This window comes from Geotrypetes seraphini, chromosome 12 (genome assembly GCF_902459505.1).
Source record: "Geotrypetes seraphini chromosome 12, aGeoSer1.1, whole genome shotgun sequence".
In the NCBI taxonomy this organism is placed as follows: domain Eukaryota; kingdom Metazoa; phylum Chordata; class Amphibia; order Gymnophiona; family Dermophiidae; genus Geotrypetes; species Geotrypetes seraphini.
The window spans coordinates 67,026,900-67,044,471 of NC_047095.1; the positions used below are offsets into that span (position 1 = coordinate 67,026,900).

The window sequence follows — 17,572 nt, forward strand, 5'->3', positions numbered from 1 at the left end:
CCCACAACCCCAGGATGCTGAGGCTGTAGCTTTAACCACTGATCCACTCTAGAAATCAAAATGAAGTAAAAGTGAGCCAAGTAAAGGACAATCAAGCCATTGTGACATCACTGAAGAGGTTGGCTCTTATTGGTGGAATGAGGCATTGTGATGTCACAATACCAGCTCTGGTTATCAGAGGCTGAAACTTGTCACACTATTTCAGTTTTCTATACTGTTCTCCCAGGGGAGCTCAGAACGGTTTACATGAATGTATTCAGGTACTCCTGCATTTTCCCCTGTCTGTCCCGGTGGGCTTCCAATCTATCTAATGTACCTGGGGCAATGGAGGGATTACTTGCCCAGGGTCATAAGGAGCTGAGGCTGTAGCTTTAACCACTGCACCACTCTAGACATCAAAATGTAGTGAAAGTGAGCCAAGTAAAGGACAATCAAGCCATTGTGACATCACTGATGAGGTTGGCTCTTATTGGTGGAATGAGGCATTATGATGTCACAATACCAGCTCTGCTTATCAGAGGCTGAAATTTTTCTCACTATTTCAGTTTTCTATACTGTTCTCCCAGGGGAGCTCAGAACGGTTTACATGAATTTATGCAGGTACTCAAGCATTTTCCCCTGTCTGTCCCGGTGGGCTCACAATCTATCTAATTAAGTGACTTGCCCAGGGTCACAAGGAGCAGCGTGGGTTTGAACCCACAACCTCAGGGTGCTGAGGCTGTAGCTTTAACCACTGCGCCACACTCTCCTAAAAACTTGATTGGCTAGGTTTAGAACCTTCTGTAGGTTCTGTTTATGTTAAAATTTGCTATACTGCCCACCCTTACTGGTCCAAAGCGGTTTACAGAGTTCTAATTAAAACTGAACAGAAAGGACAAGAACTCCATAATCAGATAGGAAAGATCTACTTATTCATCCCAGCAACATCATTCGTACATTTTCTATCTTTAAAAAGTCCTTCTTTTCTCAAATTTCATACAAGACTTATTCATAATTGTTGCCTATTCATGGGTAAACTTCCCAAGGGGACAACAGCACAGACCCAAGGATCAGAGTCCAGAGGCCAAGCTGAAAAAGTATGATTTCAATGAAACCTTGCTTTTTTTTGTTAACAGGCCTCTGACCAAATTTCCATAGCTTAGATGCAATCCAAAAGAATGCACACTGAAGAAATTAGTCTAATTTTTATTAGGAAACTCCCTTAGTGAACGCTTTGCTTCGTATATCTTATTTTTGTTGCAAAAAAGTCCATCTTCTCAAGTACAAGGGTTCTCGTTCCCATAATGATTTATGAGCGATATAGAGACGTTTAAATTTGCTTCTGCATGATATAGAATAGGTAACCAGTGATAACTTAGGTAAATATTTCCAAGAAGCCCTACTGCTACATTCAGTAAAATTTGTAGTCACTTATGGCTCCTTTTACTAAGGCGCGCTTGCCAATTTAACACACGTTAACCGCTAACGCATCCATTATATGCTATGGACGCATTAGCGTTTAGTGCACGCTAATATTTAGCACGCCTTAGTAAAGAGGGGGTTAATTTGAGATTGGGGCAGTTTTAAATACACTACATACCCATAATCCATCCTAGAGATGAATAAAACGTACAATAATGTCTGCAGTCCTGTATCAAAATAACCTTTCACACATCGCACTTGCATTAGCATATAGAAGCCTTTCTCCAAGGAGGTGGAAGCCTTTCTCCAAGGAGGTGGAAGCCTTTCTCCAAGGAGGTGGAAGCCTTTCTCCAAGGAGGTGAAAGCCTTTCTCCAAGGAGGTGAAAGCCTTTCTCCAAGGAGGTGAAAGCCTTTCTCCAAGGAGGTGAAAGCCTTTCTCCAAGGAGGTGAAAGCCTTTCTCCAAGGAGGTGAAAGCCTTTCTCCAAGGAGGTGAAAGCCTTTCTCCAAGGAGGTGAAAGCCTTTCTCCAAGGAGGTGAAAGCCTTTCTCCAAGGAGGTGAAAGCCTTTCTCCAAGGAGGTGAAAGCCTTTCTCCAAGGAGGTGAAAGCCTTTCTCCAAGGAGGTGAAAGCCTTTCTCCAAGGAGGTGGAAGCCTTTCTCCAAGGAGGTGGAAGCCTTTCTCCAAGGAGGTGAAAGCCTTTCTCCAAGGAGGTGAAAGCCTTTCTCCAAGGAGGTGAAAGCCTTTCTCCAAGGAGGTGAAAGCCTTTCTCCAAGGAGGTGGAAGCCTTTCTCCAAGGAGGTGGAAGCCTTTCTCCAAGGAGGTGGAAGCCTTTCTCCAAGGAGGTGGAAGCCTTTCTCCAAGGAGGTGGAAGCCTTTCTTAAAGGAGGTGGCCTGGTCCACAAATCACAGGGGTTTCAAGGAGTACCCATATAATAACTGTGTTGAAGAAACTACACTGGTTACCTATGCAACAAAGAGCAAAGTTTAAGATTGTTACGATCATACATCAGACACTGTATCTTGCTTTCCCAAAGATCTTACAAGAATTCCTTGAGATCTATAAACCGAGGAGAGAGCTTAGAGATGTAAATGGAATGAAATTAAGTTTGGAGGGTAGAATGTCGATTATGCGTACTAGGATCGGAGCATGAATGATATCTGTGGCTGGCGTAGAACTATGGAATCCTGCGGTTTTGTATGGGGAGGATGAATTTTAAGAAAATGCTGAAAACTCAATTATTTCCCAATGCCTTCTTATACTATGATATATTTCAGCTGATAATCGTCTTTTAGAATTTTTCTGACCTCAATGTATGATTTAAAGCTTGCTTGTATTTCTGAATTGTTTAGACATGTCTATGTTATATGTGATAATCGTAGGGAAACAAGATTTTATGTATGTGATATGGAAACCGCATAGTCGTTTGCGGTATATAAATTTTTTAATAAATAAATAAATGTTGGGGACATATTTGACTGTGAAATCCAACATGTTGTGGTCTTAGAAATCTTTGAAGCTAACTTATGTTGCTGTAAGCAGTTGACTTAGGTAGATAAGGCTTTGCAAGATAGATTGGATGGGCCATTTGAATCCCCACTATCCCCTTCTTTATTTCACAACGGCTCACAGTCTATCTAATCTACCTCTGGCAGTGGAGGATTACCGGTAAGTGACTTGAACGAAAACAAGAGTGTCGGAAGCAGCGCGGGCCATTCAGCGCGTCTCTCTGTGCTGAAAACTGCTAGCGCAGTTTGATAGAAGAGACTCTGAATGGCGGTAGAGGTTTTACCATGGGCCGGAGAGGGAAATGCTTCAACAACAGGAATTCTATGAGCGTCAGGGAACTTATCTATTTGGCTCGTGGTAGAAACCTCTACCGTCGTTTAGTAAAATCCAGCGTGCGTTAGTTATTGGGCTTTATTAATTGACTTTATGAAGAGATTCATCCTAGGTGGTTGAGCTCTCTACCTCTTTGAAAATTAAAGGCAACAACTTACCCAATGCCACACAGTGCTTTCAATTCGCCGGCAATTCTGGGAACCTGTAAGCATTAAAAGATGAATTCAGATTGCAATTATAGAATTACAGCACTCCAAAGTCTGAAAATTCTTTATCTTTATTAAAATTTCTATGCTGCTTATAATGGCTCGGTAGTCAATTCAATAACATTGCATACGCACCATTTCACGTGAAATACTGATCAAAACGTAACCTTTCTCCCCCCAAATACCTCACAAAGACTAGCAGCAAAGCATCAGCAGAAGTAGTCGGTAAGGAGCAGTGCCTTCAATTTTCTTGTAAATTTACAAACATCCATTTCTGCTCATAACAGGGGTACAGCGAGGGTGAGAGGTGTCCGGGGTGGTGGCATCCCTCCTCCGTCGCCACCCACCCCCGCTCCATCCCCGATCCCGCCTGTAACGCATGTCCCCCTGCTCCTTCCCCAATCCCGCCTGCCATGCGTGCCTCCTGTTTCTTCCCCAGTCCCGCCTGCCACGCATGCCCCCTGTTTCTTCCCCAATCCCGCCTGTCACACGTGTCCCCTTGCTCCTTCCCCAATCCTGCTTGCCACGCTCGCCCCCTTGCTCCTTCCCCGATTCCGCCTTCTGCGCATGCCCCCCCATTCCCTTGTACCGCTAGTTCAAGTTGTTGCTTGCCACCCTGTCGGCTCTCCCTCCGACATCACTTCCTATGCGCGGCACCTGGAAGTGATGTCAGCGAGAGAGCTGACGGGGTTGCGAAGAGCATGTTGTTGACCATCACGAATAACTTCAACTAGACGTACAGGGGAAGGAATGGGAAGAGGCGGGGGGGGCAGGGAGGAGGAGGGATGCCAGCTCCCTCACCAACATGGTGCCTGTGATGGAATGTCTTCCTTACTATGCCACTAGCTCACAATTCCTTAGGTCAGGGGTGTCAAAGTCCCTCCTCGACGCACTGCTTTCATTGTATGCTAATAGATCTCATGCATATTCATTGGGGAAAGCCTGAAAACCCGACTGGATTGCGGCCCTCGAGGAGGGACTTTGACACCCCTGGCTTAGGTAACGCATTCCACCACACTGGAGAGGATTTCCAACAAGAGTTCTTGTCCAGAACATAGGCCCCTTGGTTGAACAGTACATATTTGTGTAATCTGGTAAACAGATAGTGTGGTTCAGTTAACCTCAACTGTCAGTAACAAAATCTTAAAATTTCACCCTGCTCTCAACTGAGAGTCAATGCGACGTCTTTAACGAAGGGGGCGGTACTTGTCTGTCGGGATTTTCCCAGCAAGAATCTTGCTGCTACATTTCGCACTGTTTGGATTCGTCAAATCAAATACTTTGGTAATCCCAACAGGACAGCGTTACGATAATCAAAGACAGAGAGGATAAACCAGACAACTAAAATTAAGTCATTGAAATAAATTGCCCTCCACATCCTTGCGCGAGCACGCTGAGCTCCCTCAGCCCTTTCACCTCAGGTCTAGAGTTCAGTATTTTTCAGTTCTTATATGTAGTAAACAAAAACTTAAAGTTTTTATGTACAAATTCAATTGAAGTGCCACAGAAGACCTCACATAGTTACATTGACATTTTGCTGTTCTTGGGGGCTCTCTGAAACTATTATACTCTGCAAACAACAAATTCCAACATGCCTTACAAGTTTGAGAAACTTGTAGGTCCATATTCTGTGGCCAGTGTTTGTTTTAAGCTCCGGCTGGAGTATTTAAATTGTTCACCAATATTCAGTGTGTTGAATGGGAAATTTATTTTAAACAATGAGAGAAATGGCAGGGAACAAATGGACCGGAAACGAGGATAGACATCTACTACCGACCTCCAGGGCAGTCCAAAGAAATTGATGGAGAAATGACGGATGAGATTAAACGCTGAACAAGGACGTACGCTGGTAGGGCTAGTGTCAGTTAGGGCGCTGGTCTTCGACCACAGGGCCGCCGCATGAGCGGACTGCCGGGCACGATGGACCACTGGTCTGACCTAGCAGCGGCAATTCTTATGTTTCTTTCATGAGTCATTAAATTTCAGAGTTTGGTTGCCACAAACCCTAGATTGGGAGGCAGTTGGCCTCCAGGAACAGCTATCCTGCTACTTGGGTGATTGGCTGTGGCTGGTCTAGTCTTAGCTGTGTCTTGTATTTCTGATGGAGGGCAACTGAAATCTTGCAGTATGGGTCCACGGCTTTTGTCCTTTTAGCAGCACAATTTCAGCGCTTAAATACTCAACTTTCAGATCAGGCACATTTGTTGTACGTCCTTTGAAACCACCATTTTATGGGACCCCCTGAAGAAGATGTGTTGATCGAAACATAGACCATGTTGGGTCCCATATTTTGTATCAAGTGGTCTATTTGTACGTAACAGGTGGCTCAAAACTCAGTGGTTGGAACTTTTTTTTCGTTTGGACAAGACTGAACATGCCGCAGAATATTATGTCAAAATATAAACTTATTTAAGGCTATGAAGCCACCTTGTATGTGATTTTCAAAAATATTTTTTAGAATTTTTTCCCAACCCTCAGTGGCACCACTCAGGACTCAAACTTCTCATTGTCCTGAGCTTTATGTGTCTGTTCGTCATGACGAGCAGACACATAAAGCTCAGGACAGTGAGAAGTTTGAGTCCTGAGTGGTGCCACTGAGGGTCGGGTAAAAAATTCTAAAAAAATATTTTTTCTAAAAAATATTTTTGAAAATCACATACAAGGTGGCTTCATAGCCTTAAATAAGTTTATATTTTGGCTATATTTATAAATTGAATGTTCTGGCACCTTGATAATAATTTCAATATTTGTGCGTGGATTTGATTCATTGCAGAATATTATGTGACATTATACTGGTTGAAGCTGGAAGACCGGATATACTTTAGACTGCTTGTGATGGTCTATCTGTGTTTGAATGGTTTGGCGGGCATTATTCAAGCTTATGTCCCTTTATCCAAGTTGCGCTTCGTCCATCATGGAAACTTGTTTATGCCATCGGTAAGGAAATCGAGATTGAGTATCTCACGTGTGACTATGTTTTCCTGTAGGGGCCCTCAGGAATGGAACCGGCTACCTTTGCACATTAGAAAGCAAAGGCATTTATTTTGCAAGATGAAATATGGGCATTAAGAAATTTGTATTTGTGTAAGCGCTGGTCACTTACCTTGTTTGGTTTACACTCTTCCCTCCTTATTCGCGGTTTTTGGTGCCGGGACACCCCCCCCCCTCCCTAGTGAATCAACCTCACCTGGTGGTCTAGCGGTGACGCAGGGCAGGAGCAATCTTCCTACACTCCTTCCTCGTGCAGAGCCGTCATCGAAAATGGCTGCTGTGAGTTCCCGTGGTCTCACGAGACTACAACGGGAACTCACGGCAGCCATTTTTGAGGATGGCTCTGCATGGGGTGTCAGGTCAAAAGCCCGCCGGGACAAAGGCGCGCGCAGACAATTGAGCGCAGCACGGAGGTGCGCGCTGCAGAAAATTACTGTTTTTAGGGCTCCGACGGGGGGGGCATGGGGGAGAACCCCCCACTTTACTTAATAGAGATCGCGCCACATTATGGGGGCATTGTGGGGGGGTTTGGGGGGTTGAAACCCCCCACATTTTACTGAAAACTTCACTTTTTCCCTGTTTATAGGGAAAAAGTTAACTTTACAGTAAAATGTGGAGGGTTACAACCCCCCAAACCCCCCATAATGCTGGTGCGATCTCTATTAAGTAAACTGGGGGGGCTCCCCAACAAAACCCCCCGGAGCCCCTAAAAACTGTAATTTTCTTCGGCGCGCACCTCCGTCTTGCGCTCAGTTGTCGGCGCGCGCCTTTGTTTTTCGCGGGGTTGTCTATGAACCCTGCACGGGGCAGGAGTGTAGGAAGATCGCTGCTGCCCCATGTCACCGCTAGACCACCAGGTAAGGTCTGTGACGCAGGAGGGAGGTGGGTCAGAGTCGGCCCAAAAGTTATTCGCGAATTTTCCATATTTGCGGGCCGGCTCTGCCCCTAACTCCTGCAAATATGCAGGTATATTATGTATGTTTATATTGCGAGTCGCCTCGGGAAAGGCTTTCCTTGTTTGTCTTCATTCTCCCTGCATAGATCGAGCCTCCACTGTAAGCAGCGTAATTTGCCTAATGTCTGACACAGTGGCATAGCCAAAGGGTGGGGACGGGGGGTGAGGAGGGGGCACCAGCCAAATCGTTTCTCTGCCGGAGCCCAGCCCATTATCTAATCAGCAGGAAGTCGGCAGGGTGCTCTGGTGGCTGATGTGGCACTTCCACATACGCCCAGTTCACCGAGCATGCGTGGAAATGCTGGTTATTAGAGGTCAGAGCATTCTGCTCATTCAGCATGGGAAACAATTCAGCTGGTGGGGTTTGAGCATCCCTGCCAGCAAAACTATGATTGGGTGGGGAGGGGGCAGCAACAGCAGCAATATCATTAGGGGGCCAGGAACAGTAGCAGCAGGAGGGGCAAGAGGAAATGCTTGGACCAGGGTTACCAGATTTTACTTTAGTAAAATCCGGACCCCCTAGACCTGCCCCCAGACCTGCCCAGATCTGGGTGTCTCTCTCTCTTAGTCTTACCTATTTTTCAGCAAGGCTCTCCCCTTTCCTCTCCACAGGGCTTTCCGGAGAATCAGAGTAGAGAATGACACAGCAGCAAGAAGATTCTGGTCAGAGCAGCCCTGTGTGCAGGAAGCTTCAAAGAAGCTGGTAGGCCCACCCCGGGAGGCGTGAAGGGGCCAATCCAGGAGAGTTGCAGGTTTGTTGGGGGGTTTTACCACCGGCGATCGGGAGGGTATGAGGGGGGGGGCTGTTGGACCCGCGATAGGGAGGAAAGGAAGGGAGCTGCTGCTGCACCCGCAAAAGGGGCTGATGGACCGGCTGGAGCTGAAGGGAACGGAGACAGTTGCTGGATCTGGTCTGGAAGGGAAACAGGTGCTGGGCTCATGTGGTGGGTGGAGTGGAACTGGACGGAAGAGAAAGGTGCCAGACCCACACCTGGGCACTGAAGGGAGGGGATAGAGGGCTAGAGGGGCTAGAGGAAAGGGAGAGAGGTGCAGGACCTGCAGAGAGGAAGAGAGAGAAGGAAAGAGAAAAGCTGAACCAAAGGGATAAAAGAAGAGTGATTGAAATAAAGAACTTAGCGAAGGGAGGGAAGAAAGAATGTGAGAGACACATCGGTGTAAAGGAGTAAGAGAGAGGAAAAGCTGGACACAGGGAGATATACAAAAAGAGGGAAGATGTGGGCATGGATGGGAGCATAGGAAAAGGGACAAAAAGGGGAATTCCGCAAATGCATGGGGATGGTATATGGACACAGAGGGGTAATTGCTAGACATGGGAGGGTATATGGACACTGAAGATGGCTGGACATGGGGGAGAATAAGAACACCGAAGGAAGATGCTGGACAGGCAGGGCATATGGATATAGAGGAGTGATATGGTACATAGGTGGAGGGGATCAAAAAATTGTGAGATGATGAAGGCAGGGAGATAGGCACAGGGGAGATAGTAGAAAGGGAAGTGTAGGAGACAGAGAAGGGAGATGCTTTCTGAACGTGGGGGATAAACATACACAGAGATGGAAGATGAATGGTGAGCGTGTAGAAAGAAGACATGTCAAATGGTCAGGAGACCCTGGCAAGTGAGTTAAGAGTAGACAGATGGAAACAGAAACCAGAGCCTGAGACCAATGTGATGTGAAGAATAAAATGACCAGACAACAAAAGGTAGAATTTTGTTTTTTTATTTTGTGATTAGAATATATCAGATTTGAAATATGTATCCTGCTAGAGCTGGTATTAGACATAACTGGGGTCTGCAAAGTCCAGGCTGTGCTTCTTTAGCTTCCAGCTAGCTTAGGGCTCTGTCTCTCTCTCTGACCAGGGGGCAGTTGCCCTCCCCAACACTATTCCTGCCATGTGTGACTGAACTATTCTGTTAGCTTGATTTTTCTATGTAGCATTCTGTAGTAATTTGACTTCAGTTTTCTCAATAGTGGAGGGGATATTTGTGAGGGGGAAGATAGGGAAGACAGGGGTTTTGTTGATCCTTGCCCTGTATTTGTGATTTATAAAATGACAATTGTACAGAATATTGTTTATTTTTATACTTTAATAAAATTAAGTTCAGTATAAAACTATTTGAGGTTTGTGCAGATAGTTTGTGAGGATGGGATGGGGACCAAGCTTGCGGGGACAGGGACAAATTTTTCCCTGTGTCATTCTCTAAATCAGAGAGACCCAGCCCAGTGCAAATTAAGATGCCTCAGTTTCCTGGAACTCATGTTTTAAAAACAAAAAAAAAACCCCAGATATAGTTGCAGTTGAGACAGATTTTTAGCTGTGGAGGAGTGCAAACTTGTTTAAATTAGAGAAAAGGTCAGCAGCCAAATTAATTATTTTTTTTTAACCTGGAGATGAAATTAAACAAGCAGGTTTTCCACCTACTATCTGTTACATCAGGGGTGCCCAACACGTCGATCGCGATCGACCAGTAGCTCAGGAAGGCAACGCGAGTCGATCGCGGAGCCCATCCCGGGCTCCGTGATAGACTCGTGTTGCCGTCCTGATCTACCGGGCCGATCAGCCTTCCTCTCCAGTGTTCTCTCTAGGGCCTTTTAGCTGGGCGGTCCGCCCAGCTGTCATCTGCTGCTGCCGCCGATACTGAACATAAAAAAAAAACAAAAAAAACCGGCTTGGAGATTTCAGCCTGTAGCGAACTTATGCTCCGTGGCTCTAACGTGTGCGTGCCGGCTTCCCTTCTCTTCCCTCCGAAACCGGAAGTTATGTCCGGGGGGGGGGGGGAAGAAGGGAAGTCGGCACGCACATGTTGAGAGCCCTGAAGCAAGCGTTCGCTACGGGCTAATGCGGGAGACAGGTTAGTTAAGCATTTGTTCTTCCTGCCGGGTCCTGCCTACTTTCTGTTTCCGCGAAGGCAGGACCCTGCAGCATTTCCCCCAATAGGTTGATCACGATCTTGGGATGATCAGCCTTCCTCTTCCCGACGGCAGAATTGACGTCGGGGAGAGGAATGCTGGTTGGCCGAAGCAGGGAGAGCTTGGGGCCTGTTATTGGTGGCGTTTGAGTTCTGGTCCTCGATGGCAATGGCAGTGGCAGTGGCTTGGGGGAGGGCAGGGAGAAAGAAAGAAAAAGGGCAGGCAGGGAGACAGAAGGAAAGAAGAGAAACAGAAAAAAAAAGAAAGGGAGGCAGAGAGAAAGAAAGGGCAGGGAGAGAGGAAGGAAAAGTTTGGGGAGGGAACGAGGTCTGGAGGAGAGGAAGCATACAGGCTAAAAGAAGGGAAGAAAGATTGGATGCACAGTCAGAAGAAGAAAGTGCAACCAGAGACTCATGAAATCACCAGACAAGGTAGGAAAAATGATTTTATTTTAAATTTAGTGATCAAAATGTGTCTGAATTTATATCTGCTGTCTATATTTTACACTAAGGTCCCCTTTTACTAAACCGCAATAGAGTTTTTTTAGCGCAGGGAGCCTATGAGCGTCGAGAGCAGCGCTGGGTATTCAGCGCAGCTCCCTGCGCTCTAAAAACTGCTATCGTGGTTTAGTAAAAAGGGAGGGGGTATTTTTGTATGGTTGTTACTGAGGTGATAGTGCATAGAATCATCTGCTTTGACCTCTTTGAAAAACCCTGAAATAGGAATGATAATTAACATTTTCTATGCGTTACAGCGTGCGTTGTGTTTTTTTAAAATTTTATTGTTGGTAGATCATTTTGACTTGGTCATTTTAAAAGTAGCTCGCAAGCCCAAAAAGTGTGGGCACCCCTGTGTTACATCATCAGCTCTACTGTTTCCTCTGGCTTTTCTATGCTCAGACTGCCAGAAGCCCTCCCACTGCAGTCCAATTAATCATTCAAGTTCACCTTGAAGGTTGAGATAGATAGTAGAGAATGATACGGTGACGGTTTACCCGCGGCCACCGCATTTAAGCCGCGGGTCACCGCCGAAAACGGGGAAGAAAACTAGCAGTCGCTGCGGTGACGGGGACAAGGCCATTCACCGACCGCGGAAACGGTGAACAGGTTTGTCCCCGCGGGCCAATGTACCCCCTTCTAGGAACCGCTATTTACCGCCCGACGCCCGATTCACCCCCCCAGCAGGACCGCTCGCACCCCCACCCCGAACGACCGCTCGCACGCGCTCCCACCCGCACCCGCGATCGGAGCAAGAGGGAGCCCAAGCCCTCTTGCCCGGCCGACTCCCCGACGTCCGATACATCCCCCCCCCCCGGCAGGACCACTCGCACCCCCACCCCGAAGGACCGCCGACTTCCCGACAATATCGGGCCAGAAGGGAGCCCAAACCCTCCTGGCCACGGCGACCCCCTAACCCCACCCCGCACTACATTACGGGCAGGAGGGATCCCAGGCCCTCCTGCCCTCGACGCAAACCCCCCTCCCCCCCAACGACCGCCCCCCCCAAGAACCTCCGACCGCCCCCCCAGCCGACCCGCGATCCCCCTGGCGACCCCCACGACCCCCCCACCCCCCTTCCCCGTACCTTTGGTAGTTGGCCGGACAGACGGGAGCCAAACCCGCCTGTCCGGCAGGCAGCCAACGAAGGAATGAGGCCGGATTGGCCCATCCATCCTAAAGCTCCACCTACTGGTGGGGCCTAAGGCGCGTGGGCCAATCAGAATAGGCCCTGGAGCCTTAGGTCCCACCTGGGGGCGCGGCCTGAGGCACATGGGACCAACCTGACCATGTGCCTCAGGCCGCGCCCCCAGGTGGGACCTAAGGCTCCAGGGCCTATTCTGATTGGCCCACGCGCCTTAGGCCCCACCAGTAGGCGGAGCTTTAGGATGGATGGGCCAATCCGGCCTCATTCCTTCGTTGGCTGCCTGCCGGACAGGCGGTTTTGGCTCCCGTCTGTCCGGCCAACTACCAAAGGTACGGGGAAGGGGGGTGGGGGGGTCGTGGGGGTCGCCAGGGGGGTCGCGGGTCGGCTGGGGGGGGCGGTCGTTGGGGGGAGGGGGGTTTGCGTCGAGGGCAGGAGGGCCTGGGATCCCTCCTGCCCGTAATGTAGTGCGGGGGGGGGTTAGGGGGTCGCCGTGGCCAGGAGGATTTGGGCTCCCTCCTGGCCCGATATTGTTGGGGAGTCGGCGGTCCTTCGGGGGGAGGGATGTATCGGACGTCGGGAGGGGGGGGCATCAGGCTTTCAGGATGGGGACAGACCTTCAAGGGGGGACAGTGCAGGGAAGTCAGGGAATTTATATTAATTAATTTTTTCTCTGCGTGTTTTGTTTTTGTATAGTTATTAACAAATATTTAACTAAGTTTTAAAGTTTTAAAGAATGTTTCCTTTATACGTAAATAAAGAAAAGTGAATGGGATTGCAGTGGCGGTGACGGGGCGGTGAATGGGGTGGCAGTGGTGGTGACGGGGCGGTGAAGAGGATGGTGAGACGGGGACGGGGCGGTGACGGGGATGGTGAGACGGGGACGGGGCGGTGACGGGGATGGTGAGACGGGGACGGGGCGGTGACGGGGACCAATTTTTTCACCGTGTCATTCTCTAATAGATAGACTAGCTTAGATTTTCTGTTCAGTTAGAATGAGACATCTCTTATGCCCTAAGAGGAACTACTTGTTTAGCAGTATGGAAATATTATGCACGGTGGGTATGTCTGCATTTATTTCACAGGACTGCTTATAAACTGTTCCGTTCATTATCAGTGCTGTGGTTCTTATCTGCAGCCCTAGTAATTAGAGCTGCGCTCTTGTCTGTCTATGCTTGGAGCTTTTTCAGCCCAAAAAATGGGAGTCGCAGTTTATATTCGAGTCCTCCCCTAGCCCCACCCACAGGCCCGCCTAGTTCTGCCTATCCCCAGCCTAATCCTGCCCCCAAGCCTGCCCTAGCCCCGCACCCCACGGCCTGCTCTTGTCAGGCAGAGAGGAAGTCCGGGCTTGCGCGGACGCTATGTGATGATGTCATCGCATGACAGCCGTGCATGCCCGGACTTCCTCCCTGCCCGGCACAGCTTTTCAAGCCTGGACAAAGTGCCAGGTTTTGAAAAGTCATCTGGACCCCCGGACATGTCTTCAAGTGGAGGACATGTCCAGTGAAATCCGGTCTTCTGGAAACCCTAATCCAAGGTCCACTGAAGGCTTCCCGCAGGCCTGCCTTAAGCCATGGTGGTCTAGTGGTGAGCCAGGACAGAAGCAGTCCCTCCTGCATCCTGTTCCGGCCTGCACCACCCCACCTTCAACCTGCCCCCTGGACCCATCCACAGCCTACCTTTTATGGCCTGGTGGTCCAGAGGTGAACCGGGCCAGAGCGATGCTGCTACACTCGTTGTTCAAAATGGTTACTGCGAGTTCCCATGGCTACCTCGCTCTGACTTTGTGAAGTGCTGCCTGATTCAGAGAAACTTTTTTTTTTTTTTAATTTGATTCAATTTGGCCCATTGAATTGATTTTTCAATTCGATTCAATTCACTTTTCCTGCCCAATCAGGCATTTTTTCCCAAACGTCCTGTGGGTTTATTTTGTAGCCTCGTCACCCCACCCCCACCCCTCTTTGCCCTCTCCAACCTCATGCTGGTGCTGTGGTGTGAACAAAATAAACATAAAAGACTTCTCTCCCTATTAGGTCCTAGCTTACACTCACTGTCTAACACCAGCTCTGGCAGGATACACATGAGTAATTCCATGTCAACTGGTCAAATTTCAAGGAGGATCGATATCTTCCACAGATACAAAAAAGTAACCCAAATAAAGGGTCCCCTACTCTGGACCTAGTTGAAACTGTGCCCCAAAACTTTGGACATCTTCATTAGAGGTCCCTGAAAAAAATGTCATCAATTTCTGAGATGGTCCAGTGGGGGGCTCCGGACCACTTGACACGGAATGACCCACATTTCAAAACTGACATATTGTAGTCACAAAACAGAAAATAAAAATTATTTTTCCTACCTTTTGTTGTCTGGTCATTTTATTATTCAAATCACGTTGGTCCCAGGCTCTGGTTTCTGTTTGTCTTCTGTTAACTCGCTCACCAGGGTCTCCTGCCCATTTGATGTTTTCTTCTTTCTCTGTGCTCACCATCCATCTTCCATCTTTGTACCTTCCCTTCCATTGCTATATCCAATATTTGTGTTTCTTTCCCACTGTCTACCATCTCTCTCTCTCTGCCTTGTGCCCTGGATCAAATCTCTCTATTCCCCTCCAAGCAGCATCTCTCTCTTCCTCCCCTCCATTATCAAGTGCAACATTTCTTTCTCTCCCCATGCACCATCTCTCCTTGCCCTCCACTCTATGTCTGACATTTCTCCCTCTCTCTTCTCTATGCATGTCTCCCTTCCCTCTACCATATGCAGGATTTCTCCCTCTCATCTCTTTGTACCTCTTTGTTGCATCTCTCCCTTCCTCTCCTCCACCCTATATCCAATTCTTCTTCTCTCCCCCATGCACAGCAGCTTTCTATCCCTCCCATCCCCCTGTGCAGCAGCTCTCCATCCCTCCCTCTCATCCACCTGTGCTCCAGCTTCCCTCCCTCCATTCCCCCTGTTTAGCACCGACCAACTGACCCCCCTCCACCACGATATCTGACACATGGACCTCCCAAAGCAGCAGTAGCAGTGGTAGCAGCAGCTGGCAGGAAGAGGCAGCACTCTGAACAGGCTGCTTCTGGCCTGTCCTGCCAGAGCTTCCCTCTGCCGCATCATGTGTGACATCATCAGTGACATGGCAGAGGGAAGTCCCCGGTGGGGTAGGCCAGGAGTAGCCTGTTCTGAGCACCGCCTCTTCCCGCCGGCCACCACCACTGCTAAATAATAATAACAACTTTATTTTTATATACCGCAATACCACAAACAGTTCAGAGTGGTTTATGGAGGAAGAGACTGTATATAGACGGCGATAATACAAAAAACATTCAAAATTACATTAGCGTGTTAAGATTAATCGAGTTTATCTGAGAGTGTTTTAAGAATAGATCAAGGCAGAAGTGGAGTCAGAGAAATTTGTCAAAGAGATAAGTTTTGATTGACTTCCTGAAAGTTTGATAAGAAAGTGCATTTTAAATAAAGTTAGTTAAACATTTTTTCCATTTGCCTGCTTGGAATGATAGTGTTCTTTCAAGGAAATCTGCTTTAGGAGACCTGGAGGTGTCAGGAGTCCGATTTTTTTCGAAAGCAAATTGATTCTAATTGATTCACCGATGTGAATTGGGCAGCAATACTCTGCACCTGCTTGAGTTAGGGAGTTTCAAAGGAAATTGATACAATGTGCAGACATGCTGGCTCCAGCAACTGCCAGAGCCTAGTTCAAGGGTTTTGGTAGTTTCTGGAAGCACATTCTAGTAGAAGCCATGGCAGCTCCTGGATTTTCTACAGGGGTGGGATTGTGGTAGTAGCTACACTCCCCAAATAAGATTTGAGCTCTATTTTGGGTGCCAAAATCATCTTGTGGATCCTCCGCTGCCAAATGGCTGTCTACCCTGAAAGAGAGTCCCTTCACTTTGCCTATTGCCTGAAGCAACCCAGCATTTGTCTAGCCTTTGCTGAAGCTTTCTTTACCTGATTGGCGGCTTTCCTATCTTCCCGGATGAGAACTCCCAAGTCCCTTTCTGCAGTAGGCCGGAGCTTAGGCATTGGTGGAATGAGGCATTATGACATCACAATCTCAGCTCTAGAATGTTGCTACTTAGGATTTTAAAGCATTCGAGGCTAGTGCAGATGAGGCCACAGCTTAGGCATTGGTGGAATGAGGCATTATGACATCACAATCTCAGCTCTAGAATGTTGCTACTTAGGATTTTAAAGCGTTCGAGGCTAGTGCAGATGAGGCCAGAGCTTGCAGGAATGGGGCAAGGACAGAGCTCGAGGGGATGGGATGGAGACAGAAAGATCCCGTGGGGACAGGGAAAATTTGTCCCCGTGTCATTTTCTACATGACATTTCTGTATTGCACATATGTAATAGCAGAAGCAATAATTCAAAGTACTCACCACTGGTCTGAGGAAGAAAGCCAGAATCCTCTTCAGGAGCTGTGGGAGTTTATAAACAGAGAGCTGTGGTTTCAGGTTGGGATCAATGAGATCTCCTTCACTGAAAGAAAAGGAGACGGGGGAGGGGGCAGTTTTATTCTAGTATGCCACCGGAGGGAAACAAAATTCGCCTGCATGCTTAGGTGCCAGCTCTGTGGGTGCTTGAGCAAACTCATCAATTTTGTCCAGAGAAGAGTTAATTCTAATAGGTTTAGCACCCCCAATCATTTTGAAAAGCTGGCACCCATGCCTGCATATCATGACATTCCTCTATCACTTATATAGCACTGCACATTTTGACATTAATAGGCAATCCCTATTCAGAAGAGCTTACAATCTAACTTGGACAGACAGACATGACGTACAATGTTCCCCCCGCAAATTTGCGGTTCACGAATCGCAGACTCACTCATTCATGGTCTGCTCCTACCGCCTCTTCCTGTTGTAAAGTCGGGCTACACCAATCAGGAGCTGCGTGTCATAGCAGCTCCTGATTGGTGTAGCTCGACTTTACTACAGGAAGAGGCGATCAGAGCAGACCACGAGTGATTTTCTTCACCCGCCGGCGCTCCAGCTTCCCTCTCCTGCCTTCGAAATTCTGGGGGGTTCCTGGAATGGAACCCCCACAAATTTCAGGGGAGTACTGTATAGAGTCTGGGATGCAGAACCCAAGGAGTTCGGAGTTGAAAGCAGTCTTGAAGAGGTGGGCTTTTAACGGCAAAATGCTGTTTAAAAACAACAGTGTTTATTTCAAAAAATATAGGTGCCTGCATTGTGGCTTTAGAGGCGCTTTACAATACCTAATGCCACTGTAGGCGTGGCTAATGCAACTTCCTGTTTCCACCCGGATTGCGGCAGAGGCAGACACGGAAAGCAGGAAGGGGAGCCGCGGGCAACGTAGCTGAATCACTGCCGAGTCCGGCAGTTTTTTCAGCTTCACGGAAGGTAAAGGGCCATCGGATAGGAGAGAAGGCTGGGAACATGCTGGGCCACGGGGACTATCCAGAGCCTTGGCACCGGGCCGTGAGAAAGGAAGTACCCAGACCATGACTCCCAGGCCAGGAACACCCCGCTCATGGCTTGCACCTGGGGGAACATTACTAAAAATATTTTTTTACATTGGGGGGGGTGTCAAAAATGATGGCAGGGTGTCAAAAAAACAATGGGACCTGGGTGTC

The 17,572-nt window shown here is 48.1% G+C and overlaps 1 protein-coding gene across 1 annotated transcript in view; it reads right to left on the reverse strand.

Annotated features, from left to right (window-relative positions):
* Positions 1-17,572, reverse strand: part of LOC117346672 (vitamin D3 hydroxylase-associated protein-like) — a 64,042-nt gene that overhangs the window by 14,287 nt on the left and 32,183 nt on the right. The window contains exons 10-11 of the mRNA XM_033916618.1: positions 16,356-16,455; positions 3,400-3,443 (exon numbers count right to left, since the gene is read on the reverse strand). Coding sequence (XP_033772509.1) covers positions 3,400-3,443; positions 16,356-16,455 — 144 coding nt within the window. The remainder of the gene's footprint in view (positions 1-3,399; positions 3,444-16,355; positions 16,456-17,572) is intronic.